The sequence below is a fragment of the Macaca fascicularis genome, chromosome 1, assembly GCF_037993035.2.
Source record: "Macaca fascicularis isolate 582-1 chromosome 1, T2T-MFA8v1.1".
NCBI classification, from domain to species: domain Eukaryota; kingdom Metazoa; phylum Chordata; class Mammalia; order Primates; family Cercopithecidae; genus Macaca; species Macaca fascicularis.
Genome location: NC_088375.1, coordinates 30,034,161 through 30,052,687, shown reverse-complemented (window position 1 = coordinate 30,052,687; position 18,527 = coordinate 30,034,161). Strand labels below are relative to the sequence as shown.

The 18,527-nt window shown below is 42.6% G+C and overlaps 1 protein-coding gene across 3 annotated transcripts in view; it reads left to right on the top strand.

The window, feature by feature from the left end:
* Nucleotides 1-8,748: 8,748 nt before the first annotated feature.
* The window catches only part of PIGC (phosphatidylinositol glycan anchor biosynthesis class C), a 56,884-nt gene continuing 47,105 nt past the window's right edge, over nucleotides 8,749-18,527 (top strand). Inside the window, exons 1-2 of one of the 3 annotated variants that reach the window (XM_005540007.3) lie at nucleotides 8,749-8,857; nucleotides 10,005-11,384. In XM_005540007.3, the coding sequence (XP_005540064.1) occupies nucleotides 10,220-11,113 (894 nt within the window). In that variant the 5' untranslated portion in view covers nucleotides 8,749-8,857; nucleotides 10,005-10,219 and the 3' untranslated portion in view covers nucleotides 11,114-11,384. Of the gene's footprint in view, nucleotides 8,858-9,981; nucleotides 11,385-18,527 lie in introns of those variants that run through there. The other 2 variants (XM_015445524.2, XR_012422805.1) reach the window with 2 other exon arrangements.

Genomic DNA, 18,527 nt, shown 5'->3' with positions numbered 1-18,527 from the left:
AGAGGCACTGGAATGTTAATGGGGCCCTCATTTCCCAAGCAGCTGTCCTCTGGATAGCAGATGGCAGTTGTGACAGGAGAGTGACAGCAACCTATGTGTAGCCTGGCCAAGGTATGATGCAGATTTCAGCCAGTCCCCAGAAGCCAAAACACATTTGACAATTGGAAACATCCTCATATCTGAGGACAATGTCTGCTGCGGTGTCTAAGGGCTGGCTCATGGCCCAAGGCTGTGGTCTTCTTGAACCCTTGGTAAAGAAACAGAGAAACATATTTCTCTTCATCTCCCTCTCCCTCTACTCTCCTTTCTCTCTTTCACTCTCTTTCTCTCTCTCTCTTACACAGCTGTTCACATAAAAACCAAAAAAGCTTGTGATTAAAACAGGCTTCACAAGCACCCTGTGAAGACTACTGACACATTTGCCTCTGTCCTTTCCTTCAACACCTCTATTTCTTTTCTCCTTCCCACTTTTAACTTAACTGAGAGAGACCTCATAGAACACCTGGTTCAAATCTTTCAATTTATCCAGTGAGAAAGCTGTGGCCCAGAAAGGTTAAGAGATTTGTTCAATACTACATCTATTGAACTTCAGTTGGCTAGAAAGTTTTTGGATAAAAAGGATTATCTTTCCTCAGGAGAATAGTAAACTCTTAGAATCCATATAAAGGCCAACTGTATAGAATCCATATAAAGGTGGTTCACGCCTGTAATCCCAGCACTTTCGGAGGCAGAGGAAGGCGGATCACAGGATCAGGAGTTCGAGACCAGCCTGATCAACATGGTGAAACCCCGTCTCTACTAAAAATACAAAAATTAGCCAGGCGTGGTGGCATGCGCCTATAATTCCAGCTACTCAGGAGGCTGAGGCGGGAGAATCACTTGAACCTGGGAGGTGGAGGTTGCAGTGCCATAGAACTCTAGCCTGGGTGACAGAGCAAGACTCCATCTCAAAAAAAAAAAAGAATCCATATAAAGGCAGAATTATTTCTACCATGTAGAATCCCAAAAGTAGTGCTCAGAGAACTAATTTCAATATTCAAAAAACTTTATGATATTACACATGTTCCTTCTATCTGAAAATGTCAGCCATTTTAAAGAATAAAGCTGAATATACCTTCAAAAATGCTCTTAATGTTCACTAGGAAAAAACCCCGAAATGTATACAAAATAATAGACAGCCATGTCCCTACATTCAGACTTATTAAATTTGATTTTTATTACCATCACTATTTTAGGTCAATAGCATTTAATATTCTCTTTAAAAATTGTATTTGTAGTTATTTGCACTAGATCAACATAAGCAATATAAATATGAAAATGACTTAGGAGTAAACGAGCTAGTTTCCTTGGTAGTTATGAGCTTTGAAAATTTAGTCAATGTGAGAGAAATAATAAAAAGAGAGTTCTTAGTGGTGAGAAAATAGAAAGTCAACATCCTATACATCATCCCCAGCTATGCCTCTGCTACTGCACGATCTTTTTAGCCAGGGCTTTTTGCCACAGGTCTGCTAAAAGCAGAATAATAACGTTCTTATCTTCACTCTGACTCATTAGACTGGAACAACAAATCCAGATCAAAGTGAGTAGAGAGAGACTGGGGGCAGGAATTGAGAGGGTGGAGTGGCATTTTATAATCTATTAGTAACTGAGGAGTTCTAGCTAATTTACACCCAGTACCAGCAAGTGGGCAAAGGGGTTTGAGAGTCTCCAGCTGCAGTTTTCCAGGTCACCCCCACACACCTGCTGTTCCTTTGCCTTGGATCCCTGAGTCAGTCACCTCTTGACCCAGTTACCCAACTATCATGATGCACCTTTCTGTTTCTCGGCATCTTGAGGAGTCACGAGTGGATGCCTGGAAATGGCAGGTGAAAGCAATGCCTAACGAAGAAGCTTCTCCACAGTAGATGTTTAAATGAGGAAATGTTTAGGCTTCATTTGTCTTCACTAAAAATCTTTCTTCTTTGATAGACCTGCCTCTCCTTTTGTTTTGTGTTTTTTGTCCCTCATCTCTGTGGGTGTGTTTCTCTCTTGCTTTCTGCTCCCTCTCCCTGTTACTGTGTCTCTGAGCCTGTTTCCCCTTTGTCTATTCACTAGGAAATACTGCTCCAGGCACACATGCACCTGCCTCAGCCACGGGGCTGCTTCTGGGCAGGGGAGGAGTAAGCGGGTGTTTAAAGTTCTGCTCTTTGACCTGTGATGGTGAAGAGGAAGGCAGCCAGGTGGCAGGACCTTTGCACCTCTGCACAGGGTCCAGGGCCTCCAGTTGGCCTCTGGATTGCCAGCAGCTTCTTGGCAGGTCCCTGATTTAGAGGGTGAAGGAAGAGATCGTGTCCATAGTACATTCTACTCCTTTGTAACACAACAGTTTCTTTCCAGAAGGAGCAGCTGCCGGCTGAATCCATGTTTACCTCATGGCACATACGTGCAGGCCTTCATACATGCAGTAGACTCTGGGAGCCAGATTCAAATTTGAGGACGTCTGTGTGACATGAAAGAATATGACTGGAGGTACCTGCCCGGTGCCCCAACAGAGCAAGGACCCCGGGTTCCTTACTTGTGTTTCAATCTGCAGGGGTGACTCTTTCTCACGTGCAAATCAGTGGAGGGTCAGCCTGCAACAGGATGAGTGAGGGTGAGGTTGAGGGGCCTGTGTTCTCACTCGATAAGAGCAACCTATCTGGGACTTCTCACGGGTCAGCCAGGAAACTGACCTCCCAGGCACCCTTTGGGCTATGCAGCTGGAAGCTGTTGCTCTTAACTGTCATCTAGTGGCTAACCATGAATATTGCAACCACAAAAACCGCTATACCCTGCTGGAGAACGGCCTCTCACTCCCACTGGTGGTTAGGATTGGCTTTCCTTCCCCATTCTCCACCCCAGCCAGGCTGGGACTTGGTGTCCTAGCGCCTAGGTTGCCACAGTACAGAGACACAGAACAAACCTGAGATGAGGAGGCGTTCAGTGGCAGGTGAGACCTGTCTAAATAGGAAGCTCACAGCGACTTGATGACTGAAGGGCTTCTTGCTGGTTCTGCAGCAATTCTAAGCCTGTCCTGCCTCCCTGCTCATCCCCCACCTCCACCCAGTGCACGTCATGGTGGTCATGTTACCTACTTGCCTGCTCAAGGTGTTAGGGGGACTAAGAGATGACTTTTAAGCAAAGCTTGGACCCTGACACTCCGGTGTTGAAAACCTTCAATGTGTCCTCTCTGCTTTTGTCTGTTGGGCCCTGTATGCATTAGCTGGGCCCAGCTGTGTCCTTGTTTCCCTTTCATGTATGCTCATAATTCCTTGATATTCTTCAGGCATTTCCTCCTGCACACTCGGTCTCCACCTCTTTGCTGATAATCTTCTCCTCTTTCCAGTTCTTCCTCCACCCCTGGCTCTTCCCTCCACTTGAAAACAGTATCTTCTAGATCCAATGCAGATGCCACTTCCTCTTGAATCATTCCCTCACTCCCACTCTGCTTGCCCAACCTGGGGGTAACCTTTGTTCCCACCTTCTCTCACAAGTGCTGTGCCGCATCTCTGAGATGCATTCTCAGTTGTGTCCCCGTCCTGTCTGCTCACTCATCTGCATAGCTGTGGCTGACTTACTCATCTCTGATGTATTAAAGCAAATACAAAGTCCTCTGTAAACATTTATTGACTGACACCAGGGCTCCTAATAATTGTGGCTCACATTCACTGAGCTCCTGCTCTGGGTGGGGCACCGTGCCAAGTGCCTTAGGCCGCTGCTTCAGGCACTGCCTATGACAGCCCTGTGAGGAATGTGCAATTTTTCAGGTGAAAAAAGCTGCTTATCTCACCATATGTTTTCTTTCTTTCTCCACCTCAGGAAGGTGCTGACTACCCGAGCCCTGTAGCCTGTGTGCTTGCTCCACAGTGACACTGAGGGTCACTTGGCAGCCGGTCACGGTGGAGGGGAAATGAGGAGTTTTTAATGTAAAATTCCACAGGTGTCAGGAGTTGCAGGTGGGAGACATAAACATTCCTTTGGGGGAGGCATTAGAGACTCCTGATTGGTTCCAGTCACAAGCTGATAGGCATTCCCTGGAAGTCTTGGGGCAGATTCCTCCAAACTCATTTTAGTTTCCTGTTCTGTTGATTCTAACCTTATGCCTGTATTCTTAGTTCTAGTGAACTGGGGCCCTTAGGCACTTGAGACATAGTGAGGGGGGTGGGGCCATTCACTTCATTTAACAAATATTTATTGAACACTGATGGTGCACCAAGCGCAGGGCTGTGCTAAGGAGATGAGACATGTATTCATATTCTATGTCATTCTAGAACTGCTGTTGTTTTCGATAAAAATTTTTGAATACCTTAGATAAAACATCTGGAACTTGAAACAAAATTGGCAAATTCATATTCCTCTTGGACGAAGTCAGAAAAGTCGCAGAGGAAGGAGGATATCTAAGTAATTAAAACAAGAGAAAGTTAGAACCACAGTCCCCCATTTGAAGAGCCAGGCCCTTGGTTGTTTCTGAGAGAATACAAGGGACACCACAGGGAGCTGCCTTCCACTCCAGTTCTGGAGGACTCAGGCCATTGAGGAGCTCCCAAAAGATGGATTTGCCCTCCTATGTCACTTTGGCTTTTCCGTGCCTTTTGTTTTGCACTAACCAATTTTGGATTGTCAGTGTACAAACAAGGCAGGATAAAGATTGTTCACAACAGTAGACGTGTAATGAGCAAAACGAATCCCAGGTTTTCTCTTTCAAAGGGTCTGCACTCAAGTTTTCGATGTCTCACCTGTGCCTGTCCCCTTTCATACCTGGGCTGACTTCTTGGAGTTTGTGTCCTTGCACCCTGAAACAATCCACCTGTTTCCTCCCACAGAACGTCTTCTCCCTCCACCCGTTCTTTTCCTTTGCAACATTTTTTCTTTCTAGTTATCAGTTGAAGCAGTGATGTTGCAAGAACACCAGTTCTTTTTACAGGGTGACTTGCCCGTGCTCTGTCTCACTTGGTACTGTGGTTCATTTCATTACAGTGTACCGGGCCAAGACCTGCAGGGGCCTGATAATCATAAACTGTGTGTGTGGCACCATTCATGCCCCTGGCATCCAAGAAGTAGAAACTCAGAATGCTGGCAGTTTTGCCGGGAACACATCTCCTCTTTAATGAGGAAAGATTTCATTGTCCATTGTTCATTTAAAACAAAGGCATGTGGAAGGGGTTTGATGTTCATGAGGCATTTCTTGTTTCATTTCTCCCCACACTTCCCTGGACCCTGTGAGACCAGAGACGGTGGGTCTGACATCAGTGCCCTCAGGGTCTTTGTCTTTGATATGGGAATAGACTGTCTTGGACTTGTCACCCAAATGCTGATGAGGAGAGACCAGGAGGCCAGCTTAGAACTCCTTCAGCACACTATAATCTTATACAAACAGGACCTTAGTGTGACTTGAAGGGCTTTGGAGACTGACGATGAGGGTGGCTTCGAAATTGTCAGGCCAACCTGAGAGAGTCCTTGAAGGAAGTGGGTCAGTACAGGCACTTCTTATTACAGCCCAGCCGCACCTCCTCCAACCGCGCAGGTGTGTTTCCATTGCGCACAGCTGGAATTACTCTGAGCATATTTGGCTAAATGTTCCTTTATCTTTTTCAGACTGTTCTGCATTAGAACTCTTTGCTCAAGGGTATGTAACGCTTAAGGCACATTGAGAACTTTCTCCCAAAGTCTCAGTAAGGGGCTTTGCCAAAAATAAACAGCTTGGAACCCAGAGCTTTGTCCCACATGAGGAGCTTTTAATCCTTAAGATCTGTTGATACTTAAACCATCCTTTCAAAAGACTTTACATTCCTGTCTTGTCCTCCTGAGAGTTCAGGGCACCTCAGAGGTGCTGTTCGGTCACCTTTGTTGTAAGGTAGGTGTATTACATTTTTCTAAACAAGAATTGAGATTGCTACCCCAATCCTCCCAGAATAGCGATGAGTAGAGCTTCACTGCCTGCCTAAGGTAATTTCTTCTTGTGCCTAGCCTAGGTTTGGCTGGCTGGAGGAAAAACTACCCACTCCCTTTCCAGTTGGCTGTCAATAGACTGTCTGCTCTGACCCTCCAGGACCTGGCTGTGAAATTGAACAGGTGCTGCGGAAGGCCAGTTGTATTCTGGGCCTACCCTTCTCCCTGATCTTCACCCTCTGCCAAAGGCTTATATACTTAGAGACCAAGGGAGCTGGGGGCAAGAGAGCCATGCACAAGGATGCTTTGCTCTTGGCTGCTGGGGCAGGTCTAATGGACATGGGGGTAGTATGGGATGGTGGGATATTACCCTATTAGATCAAACACTAGCAATTTCACATAAAACATCCAGATTTCTAGTACTATTAGAAGACCCAGTGGATCTGGCCTCTGGACTCACATGCCTGCAGGTAACACTGCTGGGGTGCGGGTGGGCTGAAGTGGGGAGGTGATTTCCATTCACTGCAGTCCTGTTTGGCCAGCTGTACTCATTATGCCCCTCATCTCACTGTCATGGGCCTGTGAGTTTGTGTCCCACCCTCAATTAAAATATGCTAGACTATCCTTACTCATGCTGATCCATGTAGCATTAACAACTCTTAATAAGCCCTCTATCACTTAGTGCTTTTGTTTCTTAAATAGGTCTTTGAGTTTATTGAACCTCTGAAAATCTGCTTTAGACCTATTCAAAATTATGTAAAAGCAACACAACTGAATAATGAGCACTTGAAAGCACTTGTGAATTTTGTTCTGAAAATACATAAAACTGTACCTATTTACTGAGAATGTGATTTTTTTTTAAAGTAGAGTAGACAAAGTAAGGGTACGTGTTACTAAAGTGGGGATGTGGAGGTAGTGATGGGAATTCGCTCACGAAGTCATTTATCCATGGGCAGGAGGGTACATGGTAGTTATCAACAGGAGGAGAAACCCTTTTCGGGGAGTCTGGCTTTTCTAACAAGCTGTTTCACATGCCAAGGAGTGGATCCTTTTTTGTCTGTCATGTACCTTTGGAATGGCCTCTATGCCTACCTTTTCTTTGCCCTCCTTCTGGTTTCTTTCATTTACCCCAACACTGCTTCACACCTACCCTTCTGTCCATGTCCCCTTTCCAGAGTGGGGTTTATCACTACACTTAGGAACCATTTCATCAAAAATGGAGAAGGAACATGGTAACCCAATAATTTCAAGAGACAGCTGAAATGCTCCCTAGACATGTAATTCCTGCAATTTTGAAAAATAGATGTATGTGTCACATAGTAGTCTGTCTGGAAGGAATAGGACTAACAAGATTGTAGGAGGGTACCTCAAAGTTACATACAGAGTTACTATTCTATAAAGATGGGAACTTACTGTTCTAGACTTTTGATGGTAAAAATGTGAAAATTTCAGACTACAGCAGTGGAGAAAAGGTGGGGTGAGAAAGAGGATGGAAGTGTTTTAAGTGACAGTGTCTAGCGACAAAATTATCTTATACTGTTGAGTGGTAGAGGGAAATAATTTGAGATCTCATCTCCTCTAGCCAGATCTATACTCAGTGATCATTTTTGTCTGAGAAACCTGGAATATTTCTATTTTTAAAGCACTTGACTTGAGTTTCTCAATGGATCAAATGCGCCCTCTGATAATTGTATAATTATCATCCCTTAAGAAGAAATCATCTTCTGTGAGATGTTTCGTAAATCTTTTGCCCTCAGTGGCTGAGAGGTTACCTTCTGGGGAGGCTGAGCACTAGTGGCTTGTTTACGAGGCTGGCCTCACTAAGCCAAGGAATCTTGTCAAATTTTGCAACAGAAGCCTAGAGGGAAATAGAGAACATTTTACAGAATGTATCACACTTAAACATTGCTATCATTACGATGGCCGAAGTCAGCTAATAGCAGCCATATAGTGAACACTTTACAAAACATTTTTATATTTTATATTTGACTCTTTGACCATCTTATACAGTAGCCAAGTGCAAATAATGTCATCTCCATTTTACTAATGAAGAAATCCAAGGTCAGGTAGTGTGATTTGCCTTGAGTCACTGAGCTAGTAAATGGGTCATGTTTTCTGACTTTTGTATCCACTGTATCCCGTGTTTTACTACATCCCTTTGTTTATTATTTCCTTTGTTTATACATCCTTTAATATTTCTATGAACTCAGTTTAATTAGCAATCTTCTCCTTTCCTCTTTTAGGAGTTAAAGAGGAAAGAACCAAGCTTTGAATCTATGGACAACTGGATATTGATCTCTGTTCATCTACTTCCCAGGTGCCTGTCCTTGGACAAATTCAACTTATCTGAGCCTTAGATTTGTCCTCTTTGAGGGAGAAGATGATATAATCAGTGTAAAGGTCAATGTACCAAAAAAGAGAGTTTCATGAGAGCAGCAATTTTTGTCTGTTTCATTCACGGCTGTATCATGAGCACCCCCAAGGAGGGCTTGTTACCTGCAGGCATTCAGTCAGTATCTGTGGAATGAACGCATGGATGCATGGGAAGTCCCAGCTGAGGGCCTGACTTAATAAAAGGAGCGCAACAAAAGCTGCCATTATCTCTCACCCACTGGCCCAGCCTCTTTCCTTGTCCTCTCCTGCCTTACCCAGCCCTTCAGATGGCACATCCCATCTTTCAATAGGGGATTGCTGGAGATTTGCCTTCCTAGGCTCAGAGCATTCGGGTTTGGGCCAGTCTGCAGGAGAGGAGTCCGGAGGTCCTCTGAGCAGCCAGGAGGGGGCAGCAGCCACGTCGCGATGGTTCCGGCTGGGGAAGGGTGCTCTCGCTGAGGAGATTGCGGCAGACCCGGAAGTGCTCCGCCACAGTCGCAGCCCCTGCGCCCCGGAGCGGGAAAAAGGCTGGGTGCCGCCGTCCCCCAGCTGCGCATCCCTAGGAACTCTCGGGCAGGTGGGTTCCGTGTAACTGTCAGTGTTTCCGGGGCTCCTTCTCCTCTGCTGTCTCTCGCAGGCTCAAGGCTGAGTGAGGGGTGGCGGCTGGAGTGGGAGGCCCGGAGAGTGAAGGCGCACCCCTGGGGTCACCCTACCCTACCCTACCCTACCCTGTCCCCTCCCAGCCCCACTCTGCGGGCGGGCGCTGCCCTTTTGGGCGTCGCGAACCCTCCAGCCTCGGCGGCGGCCTTAAGATTCCCGGGCTGGGATCCCTGCTGCAGAGAGCGGGGTAACGGTGTCTGGCCTGCCAAGCAACACTTGTCGTGGTCTTCATGGAAAAAATAAAGTCGGGCAATATGAAATTTTTTTTCCTTAAATTTGCCGGATGCCTGTGGTGTTTCTGACTCTTAGTTTTCTCATTGTGAAAAAGGGATGATTACCTTTCTGGATCCTCACAAGAGTTTCCTTGTTTTGAGTAGACTGATAGCTCTTTAAAGGATGCTAAGCTCAGCTAATGGAAGAAGAGTCTAGTTTCTTTGAGTCTTTGATTTTGGCTAAACAAACTGTAGAGCTCATACCTTTCTGTATGGTGCAGCTTACTATTGTCTTTGGATTGGTAATTTAAAAAATATAACATGCCTTTGAGAACCAATAAAAGCTATGGATATTATCCGTATAAATTCACACAAATCCGGATATAAACATGCAATGTGATACACCGAAGGGGTATGTGAACCACTGAGTTAAGAACTGGTTTAGAGGGAGATACAGTGTCAGACACAGGCTTTGGGATAAGACTTTGGTTTGAATCCTGGCTCTGCTCTGTTACTTTAGGGCAAAGTTACTTAAGCATCTTGAATCTCAGCTTTTTTACCAAAGCAGGACTAATACTAACTTGCAAGGTTGTGAGGATTAAGTGAAAGAAGATACATAAGGCATTTAGCACATAGTAGGCACTCAATAAATGATAGCTAACAGATGTCTTTTATTATTCAAGGAATTATAATTTTCAAGTCTGAAATGCAGTTTTAATGTCCCAAATTAATAAGGTGACTACCACATACATTTTGCTCAGACTTTTAGTAAACTGAGTTGATTTGACTTTAACTCAGTACTACTCTTGACCTTTCACAACTTTTGTAGGTTCACAGTCTCTCTTTTTCTAGGAACTTGGCTGTGTTGTCCTGCCTCAGAGACAAATTCATCTGTTGTAGGCCTAGCCTGGGTTGCTGCCTTTGAAAACAAGGAAAGGTTGATAGAACATCAACCACAGCATGGAATTTCCAGGGAGGTCTCATTTCAAAACTTCATAAAGAACAAGAACCACCTGGACTTCTGTGAGGGCGATGATTAAACTGGCCTGAGTTTGAATGAAAGGATAATGTGTGCCCAACCTGTAACTAGCACCAAGGAGGTCAAGTGGCAGAAGGTCTTGTATGAGCGACAGCCCTTTCCTGATAACTATGTGGACCGGCGATTCCTGGAAGAGCTCCGGAAAAACATCCATGCTCGGAAATACCAATATTGGGCTGTGGTATTTGAGTCCAGTGTAGTGATCCAGCAGCTGTGCAGTGTTTGTGTTTTTGTGGTTATCTGGTGGTATATGGATGAGGGTCTTCTGGCCCCCCATTGGCTTTTTGGGACTGGCCTGGCTTCTTCACTGATTGGGTATGTTTTGTTTGATCTCATTGATGGAGGTGAAGGGCGGAAGAAGAGTGGGCAGACCCGATGGGCTGACCTGAAGAGTGCCCTAGTCTTCATTACTTTCACTTATGGGTTTTCACCAGTGCTGAAAACCCTTACAGAGTCTGTCAGCACTGACACCATCTATGCCATGTCAGTCTTCATGCTGTTAGGCCACCTCATCTTTTTTGACTATGGTGCCAATGCTGCCATTGTGTCCAGCACGCTATCCTTGAACATGGCCATCTTTGCTTCTGTATGCTTGGCTTCACGTCTTCCCCGGTCCCTGCATGCCTTCATCATGGTGACGTTTGCCATTCAGATTTTTGCCCTATGGCCCATGTTACAGAAGAAACTAAAGGCATGTACTCCCCGGAGCTATGTGGGGGTCACACTGCTCTTTGCATTTTCAGCCTTAGGAGGCCTACTGTCCATCAGTGCTGTGGGAGCCATACTCTTTGCCCTTCTGCTGATGTCTATCTCATGTCTCTGTCCATTCTACCTCATTCGCTTGCAGCTTTTTAAAGAAAACATTCATGGGCCTTGGGATGAAGCTGAAATCAAGGAAGACTTGTCCAGGTTCCTCAGTTAAATTAGGACATCCATTACGTTATTAAGGCAAGCTGATAGACTAGCCTCCTAACTAGTATAGAACTTAAAGACAGAGTTCCATTCTGGAAGCAGCATGTCATTGTGGTAAGAGAACAGAGATCAAAACAAAAAAGATGAACCAAAGGCTTGGGTGGTGCGGGTTCTTATCCTTTCCGTTATTTTGTGGATGAAAATACTTTCTGGGACCCTCTTGAATTACATGCTGTAACATATGAAGTGATGTGGTTTCTATTAAAAAAATAACACATTCATCAAGTTGTCTCATGATTTTTACATAAACAGTAGGCAGAGGGGCATGAAGAGTGAAGAGTGTGTGCGTGTGTGTGTGTGTGTGTGTAAAGTCACTTCTCTCTACCCTTTTCAATGTGCTAATGCTGTTTTATTTATCTAGGGCTCAAATCCTAGAACACAAGGTGCTGTGTTCAGTTTTGTTGCCCAATATCACAGAATTGGTTACCTAACCTTGACTCAGTTTCTACCTTGTTGTTACGGAAGCATATACACAACTAATTACAAAGCAGAGTGTGATGTGTCATAATAAGCAGAATGCTAGGGGGAATTCAGAAGCTGGAGATAAATTTCAGCTGGAATAATTAGGAAATACTTATGAGAGGCAGTGACATTTGAGCTTAGTCTTGGAGGATAGGGAGACTTAAGTAGGCAAAAGATGGTTTTAGGGCAATGTGTTGAAGGCCTTTAGAGGCCAGGTCAGTAACGGAAGCAAGTGAAACTGGCATGCTTTGTGTGACTGATGGCAACTGTGAACAAATGGAGATGTCCAATGGAGACACCTGCTACAGTGCTCCAACTGATAGTTTCTATTCACAGTTTGTGCATAGACCCTTAGAATTCCAGATAGGATTCTAAAAGAAGTCCCAGTAACTGTATATCTGATTTTTAATATGAAATCTGACTTGTAAATTCTGTCTCAAGTTTAAATTAATCAGGCTAAAAACACGTTTGCAGCAACATAAGATTACTACTGTACCACATCTGTCCTTAGCATGGGCACGATGATGGGACAATATTTGATGGCACTTCAGGGTTATGGGGAGTTTTGGGAGGGGATATTGGGAAAAAGTCAGAATGGGAGGTTGAGTAGCAATTCGAGGGCTGTGAATTTGGGCTCTATACTTTAGGTAATGGGGAGCAATCCATTTTGTCTAAGGAGGAAATAAATCATCACATCTTAGGCCACAGCTGTTCTATGTCTCAGTTTTCATCTGTAAAGTGGGAATAAAAGTATCTACCTCTAGAATTGTGGTAAATGGGATATATGCAAAGTGCTTTGAAGAATGCCTGACACGAAGCACTATGTATTAGCATCAGCACTATGTAATAGCTAGTACTAATGTATTAGGTGTTGTTTAAGTTGACATGTAAGAAAACCTAAAGAGAGCAGAGACAAGGTGCCAAATGCAGCAGGCACCTCCCAGGATAGCTGGTTATTCCTGTGGTAATTCATTTGCGGCAAGTTTCTGTACTGTCCTTTTATCACTAGGAATTAACTTCAAATCAGAAATTTTGTCAAGGGAGTGGTATTACTAAAAAATAATATATTTATTTGCATAAATTTCTCAAGAATGTCTGGGACATGACTTTGAACTAGTGTCTTCAGCGCTTCTCATGTCACATTCTTTTTCAGAGTTTTATTTGGGCAGATGAATATTGTGTTTTGTGATAAAAATTGGTGGTTTTCCGCAAGGTCAATTGGACTGCTTTCTATATTTAAGGACACTAGCCAATGAGGAGAAAAGGGTTTCAGGGACTAACCTCTGGAGCCCAAAGCATCTGTCCACTGCCTGCTCCTGGTTTGGCCTCATGTCTCAATAGAGGCATGCCTCATAATTATTCTATAGTCCACATCAGGAACAGGGCTAGGTGTTGGTGGTTGAAGATAGTAAAGAGTTCTATGAAATTGTAGTTTTTGTTTATATGTATTAATACATGTGTATTATTTGAGTGCATTTGTGATTGTTAACTTTAGAGAACTCAAGTAGCAACCGTGCATATTGGTGACCAGAAAGTTTCTCAAACTTTCAAGAATAGTTCCTTAGTGGGGTGACAATATGGCTGCACTAACATTTTCAGCTTTTCCCTGTCACACTGTATAGTATTTGGAGACACTGAGTCCCTTATCTTACACAATGTGGTGGTTGTAGAAATTCATTGTGAAGGTGGTGGGAGATGGAGAGTTGTGGGATAGATGCAAGGATGAAGGGTGAGGCAGTAGACTTAATTTGGACAGAAAAGTGGTGGCTGTGGGGAGAAGGTTCTTACACCTAGAATGAACAGTATGTGCCAGAGTGCACAGGACCTGATGCATCCTGGCAGTGGATAATAGCACAGGACAAATGGGCTGTAGTGAGGGACTGAAATTTGAGAGTGCTGAATACTTTGCCTTATTGTATCCTGTAGTCGGTGGCAAGTTAAGGGGATTTTGAAAAGAGATGTTATAAAACTAGATAGATAAATCATATATAAGTGTGTATATACAGACATGTACACACACACAAAGTGTGTATATACAGACATGTATACACACACACAAAGTGTGTATATACAGACATGTACACACACACACAAAGTGTGTATATACAGACGTACACACACACAAAGTGTATATACCATTCACATATATGTATACCAATATCTATCTATATACAGGCATACCTTGGAGATACTGAAGTTTGGTTCCAGACCACTACAATAAAGCTAATATTACAATAAAACAGGTCACATGAATTTTTTGGTTTTCCAGTATGTATAAAATTTATGCTTACATTGTATTAAAGTCTATAAAATGTGCAATCTCATTATGTCTAAAAAATATGCATACCCTAATTTAAAAATGCTTTTTTGCTAAAAATGCTAACAATCATCTGAGCCTTCTGTGAATCAGAATCTTTTTGCTGGTGAGGGTCTTGCCTTGATATTGATGGCTGCTGACATAAGGATGCTAGGTGCTGAAGGCTGGGGTGGCTGTGGCAATTTCTTAAGACAATAATGAAGTTTGCTGCTTCTTTCGACTCTTCCTTTCAAGAAAGATTTCTCTGTAGCACATGATGCTGTTTGATAGCATTTTACTCACAGTAGAACATTTTTCAAAATTGGGTCAACCCTCTCACACCCTGCCACTGCTATATAACAATTTCATGTAATATTCTAAAAACATTGTTATTTCTACAAAAACAATGTTCACAGCATCTTCATCAGAAGTAGATTTCATTTTGGGAAACAGTTTTCTTGCTACTTGTAGTAATCAGTTTCTCATCTCTTCAGTTCTATCATACGATTACAGCAACTCAGTCACATCTTTACATATCACTTCTAGTTCTCTTGCTGTTTCCACCACATCTGCAGTTACTTGCTCCGCTGAAGTCTTGAGCCTCTCAAAGTAATTCATGAGGGTTGGAATCAACATCTTCCAAACTCCTGTTAATGTTGATATTTTGACTTCCTCTCACAAGTTACAAATGTTCTTAATGGCAATGCCTAGATCCATCAGAGGAATCACTATGGCAGCTATAGCCTTACAAAATGTGTTTCTTAAATAATAAGACTTGAAAGTCAGAATTACTCTTTGATCCATGGGCTTCAGAATGGATGTTGTGTTAGCAGGCATGGAAACAAATTTTAAATGAACAGTAATATTTTGAAAGGAATCTTTTTTTCTGAGCAGTAGGCTCGACACTGGGCTTAAAATACTCAGTATACCATGTTGTAAACAGACGTGCTGCTATCCATGCTTTGTTGTTTTACTTATAGAGCACAAGCAGAGTAGATTTAACATAATTTTCAAGGTCCCTGGGATTTTCAGAATGGTAAACGAGCATTGATATCAAGTCACCAACTGCATTAGCCCCTAACAGCAGAGTCAACCTGTCCTTTGGAGCCAGATACTGACTTTTCCTCTTTATCTATGAAAGTCCTAGATGACACCTTCTAATAGAAGGCTCTTTTATCTACATTGAATATCTGTTGTTGAGTGTAGCTACCTTTGTCAATTTTTTTTTTAGTAGAAATAAATTGTTTTTGTTTCATTTTATTATATTATTATACTTTAAGTTCTAGGGTACATGTGCAGAATGCGCAGGTTTGTTGCACAGGTATACATGTGCCATGTTGGTTTGCTGCAACCATCAACTCGTCATTTGCATTAAGTATTTATCCTAATGCTATCTCTCCCCCAGCCCCCACCCCCCGACAGGTCCTAGTGTGTGATGTTCCCTGCCCTGTGTCCAAGTGTTCTCATTGTTCAGTTCCCACCTATGAGTGAGAACATGCAGTGTTTGGTTTCCTGTCTTTGTGATAACTTCCTGAGAATGATAGTTTCCAACTTCATCCACGTCCCTGCAAAGGACATGAACTCATCCTTTTTTATGGCTGCATGGTATTCTGTGGTGTATATGTACCACATTTTCTTAATCCAGTCTATCATTGATGGTCATTCGGATTGGTTCCAAGTCTTTGCTATTGTGAATGGTGCTGCAATAAACATACGTGTGCATGTGTCTTTATAGTAGCATGATTTTTAATCCTTTGGCTATATACCCAGTAATGGGATCGCTGGGTCAAGTGATATTTCTAGCTCTAAATCCTTGAGGAATTGCCACACCATCTTCCACAATGGTTGAACTAATTTACACTCCCACCAACAGTGTAAAAGCGTTCTTATTTCTCCACATCCTCTCCAGCATGTTGTTTCCTGACTTTTTAATGATTGCCATTCTAACTGGTGTGAGATGGTATCTCATTGTGGTTTTGATTTGCACTTCTCTGATGATCAGTGATGATGAGCATTTTTTCATGTGCCTGTTGGCTGCACAAATGTCATCTTCTGAGAAGTGTCTGTTCGTATCCTTTGCCCACTTTTTGATGGGGTTGTTTGTTTTTTTTCTTGTAAATTTGTTTACGTTCTTTGTAGATTCTAGATATTAGCCCTCTGTCAGATGGGTAGATTGCAAAAATGTTCTCCCATTCTGTAGGTTGCCTGTTCACTATGATGGTAGTTTCTTTTGCCATGCAGAAGCGCTTAAGTTTAATTAGATCCCATTTGTCTATTTTGGCTTTTGTTGCCATTGCTTTTGGTGTTTTAGTCATGAAGTCCTTGCCCATGCCTGTGTCCTGAATGGTATTGCCTAGGTTTTCTTCTAGGGTTCTTATGGTTTTAGGTCTAATGTTTACGTTTTTAATCCATCTTGAATTAATTTTTGTATAAAGCCTAAGGAAGGGATCCAGTTTCAGCTTTCTACATATGGCTAGCCAGTTTTCCCAGCACCATTTATTAAATAGGGAATCCTTTCCCCATTGCTTGTTTTGGTCTGGTTTGTCAAAGATCATATGGTTGTAGATGTGTGGTGTTATTTCTGAGGCCTCTGTTCTGTTCCATTGGTCTATATCTCTGTTTTGGAACCAGTACCATGCTGTTTTGGTTACTGTAGCCTTGTAGTATAGTTTGAAGTCAGGTAACGTGATGCCTCCAGCTTTGTTCTTTTGGCTTAGGATTGTCTTGGCAATGCGGGCTCTTTATTGGTTCCATATGAACTTTAAAGTGTTTTTTTCCAATTCTGTGAAGAAAGTCATTGGTAGCTTGATGGGGATGGCATTGAATCTATAAATTACCTTGGGCAGTATGGCCATTTTCATGATACTGATTCTTCCTATCCATGAAAATGGAATGTTCTTCCATTTGTTTGTGTCCTATTTTGTTGAGCAGTGGTTTGTAGTTCTCCTTGAAGAGGTCTTTCACATCCCTTGTAAGTTGGATTCCTAGGTGTTTTATTCTCTCTGTAGCAATTGTGAATGGGAGTTCACTCATGATTTGGCTCTCTGTTTGTCTGTTATTGGTATATAGGAAGGCTTGTGATTTTTGCACACTGATTTTGTATCCTGAGACTTTGCTGAAGTTGCTTATCAGCTTAAGGAGATTTTGGGCTGAGACAATGGGATTTTCTAAATATACAATCATGCCATCTGCAAACAGGGACAATTTTACTTCCCCTTTTCCTTTTCCCAATTGAATACCCTTTATTTTTTTGTCCTGTCTGATTGCCCTGGCCAGAACTTCCAACACTATGTTGAATAGGAGTGGTGAGAGAGGGCATCCTTGTCTTGTGCCAGTTTTCAATGGGAATGCTTCCGGTTTCTTCCCATTCAGTATGATATTGGTTGTGGGTTTATCATAATTAGCTCTTATTATTTTGAGATACGTTCCATCAACACTTAGTTAATTGAGAGGTTTTAGCATGAAGGGCTGTTGAATTTTGTCAAAGACGTTTTCTGCATTTATTGAGCTAACGATGTGGTTTTTGTCATTGGTTCTGTTTATGTGATGGATTACGTTTATTGATTTGTGTATGTTGAACCAGCCTTGCATCTGGGGAATGAAGCCAACTTGATCATGGTGGATAAGCTTTTTTATATGCAGCTGGATTTGGTTTGCCAGTATTTTATTGAGGATTTTTGCATCGATGTTCATCAGGGATATTGGCCTAAAATTCTCTTTTTTGTGTGTGTCTCTGCCAGGCTTTGGTATCAGGATGATGCTGGCCTCATAAAATGAGTTAGGGAGGATTCCCTCTGTTTTTATTGATTGGAATACTTTCAGAAGCAATGGAACCAGCTCCTCTTTGTACCTCTGTAGAATTCGGGTATGAATCTGTCTGTTCCTGGACTTTTTTTGGTTGGTAAGCTATTAATTATTGCCTCAATTTCAGAGCCTGTTATTGGTCTATTCAGAGATTCAGCTTCTTCCTGGTTTAGTCTTGGGATGGTGTATGTGTCCAGGAATTTATCCATTTCTTCTGGATTTTCTAGTTTATTTGCATAGAGGTATAGAGGTGTTTATAGTATTCTCTGATGGTAGTTTCTATTTCTGTGGGATTGATGGTGATATCCCCTGTATTATTTTTTATTGTGTCTATTTGATTCTTCTCGCTTTTCTTCTTTATTAGTCTTGCCAGTGGTCTATCAATTTTGTTGATCTTTTCAAAAAACTAGCTCCTGGATTCATTGATTTTTTGAAGGGGTTTTTCTGTGTCTCTATCTCCTTCAATTCTGCTCTGATCTTAGTTATTTCCTGCCTTCTGCTAGCTTTTGAATTTGTTTGCTCTTGCTTCTCTAGTTCTTTTAATTGTGATGTTAGGGTGTTGATTTTAGATCTTTCCTGCTTTACTTGTGGGCATTTAGTGCTATAAATTTCTCTCCACACACTGCTTTAAATGTGTCCCAGAGATTCTAGTACGTTGTGTCTTTGTTCTCATTGGTTTCAAAGAACATCTTTACGTCTGCCTTCATTTTGTTATTTACCCAGTAGTCATTCAGGAGCAGGTTGTTCAGTTTCCATGTAGTTGTGTGGCTTTAAGTGAGTTTCTTAATCCTGAGTTCTAATT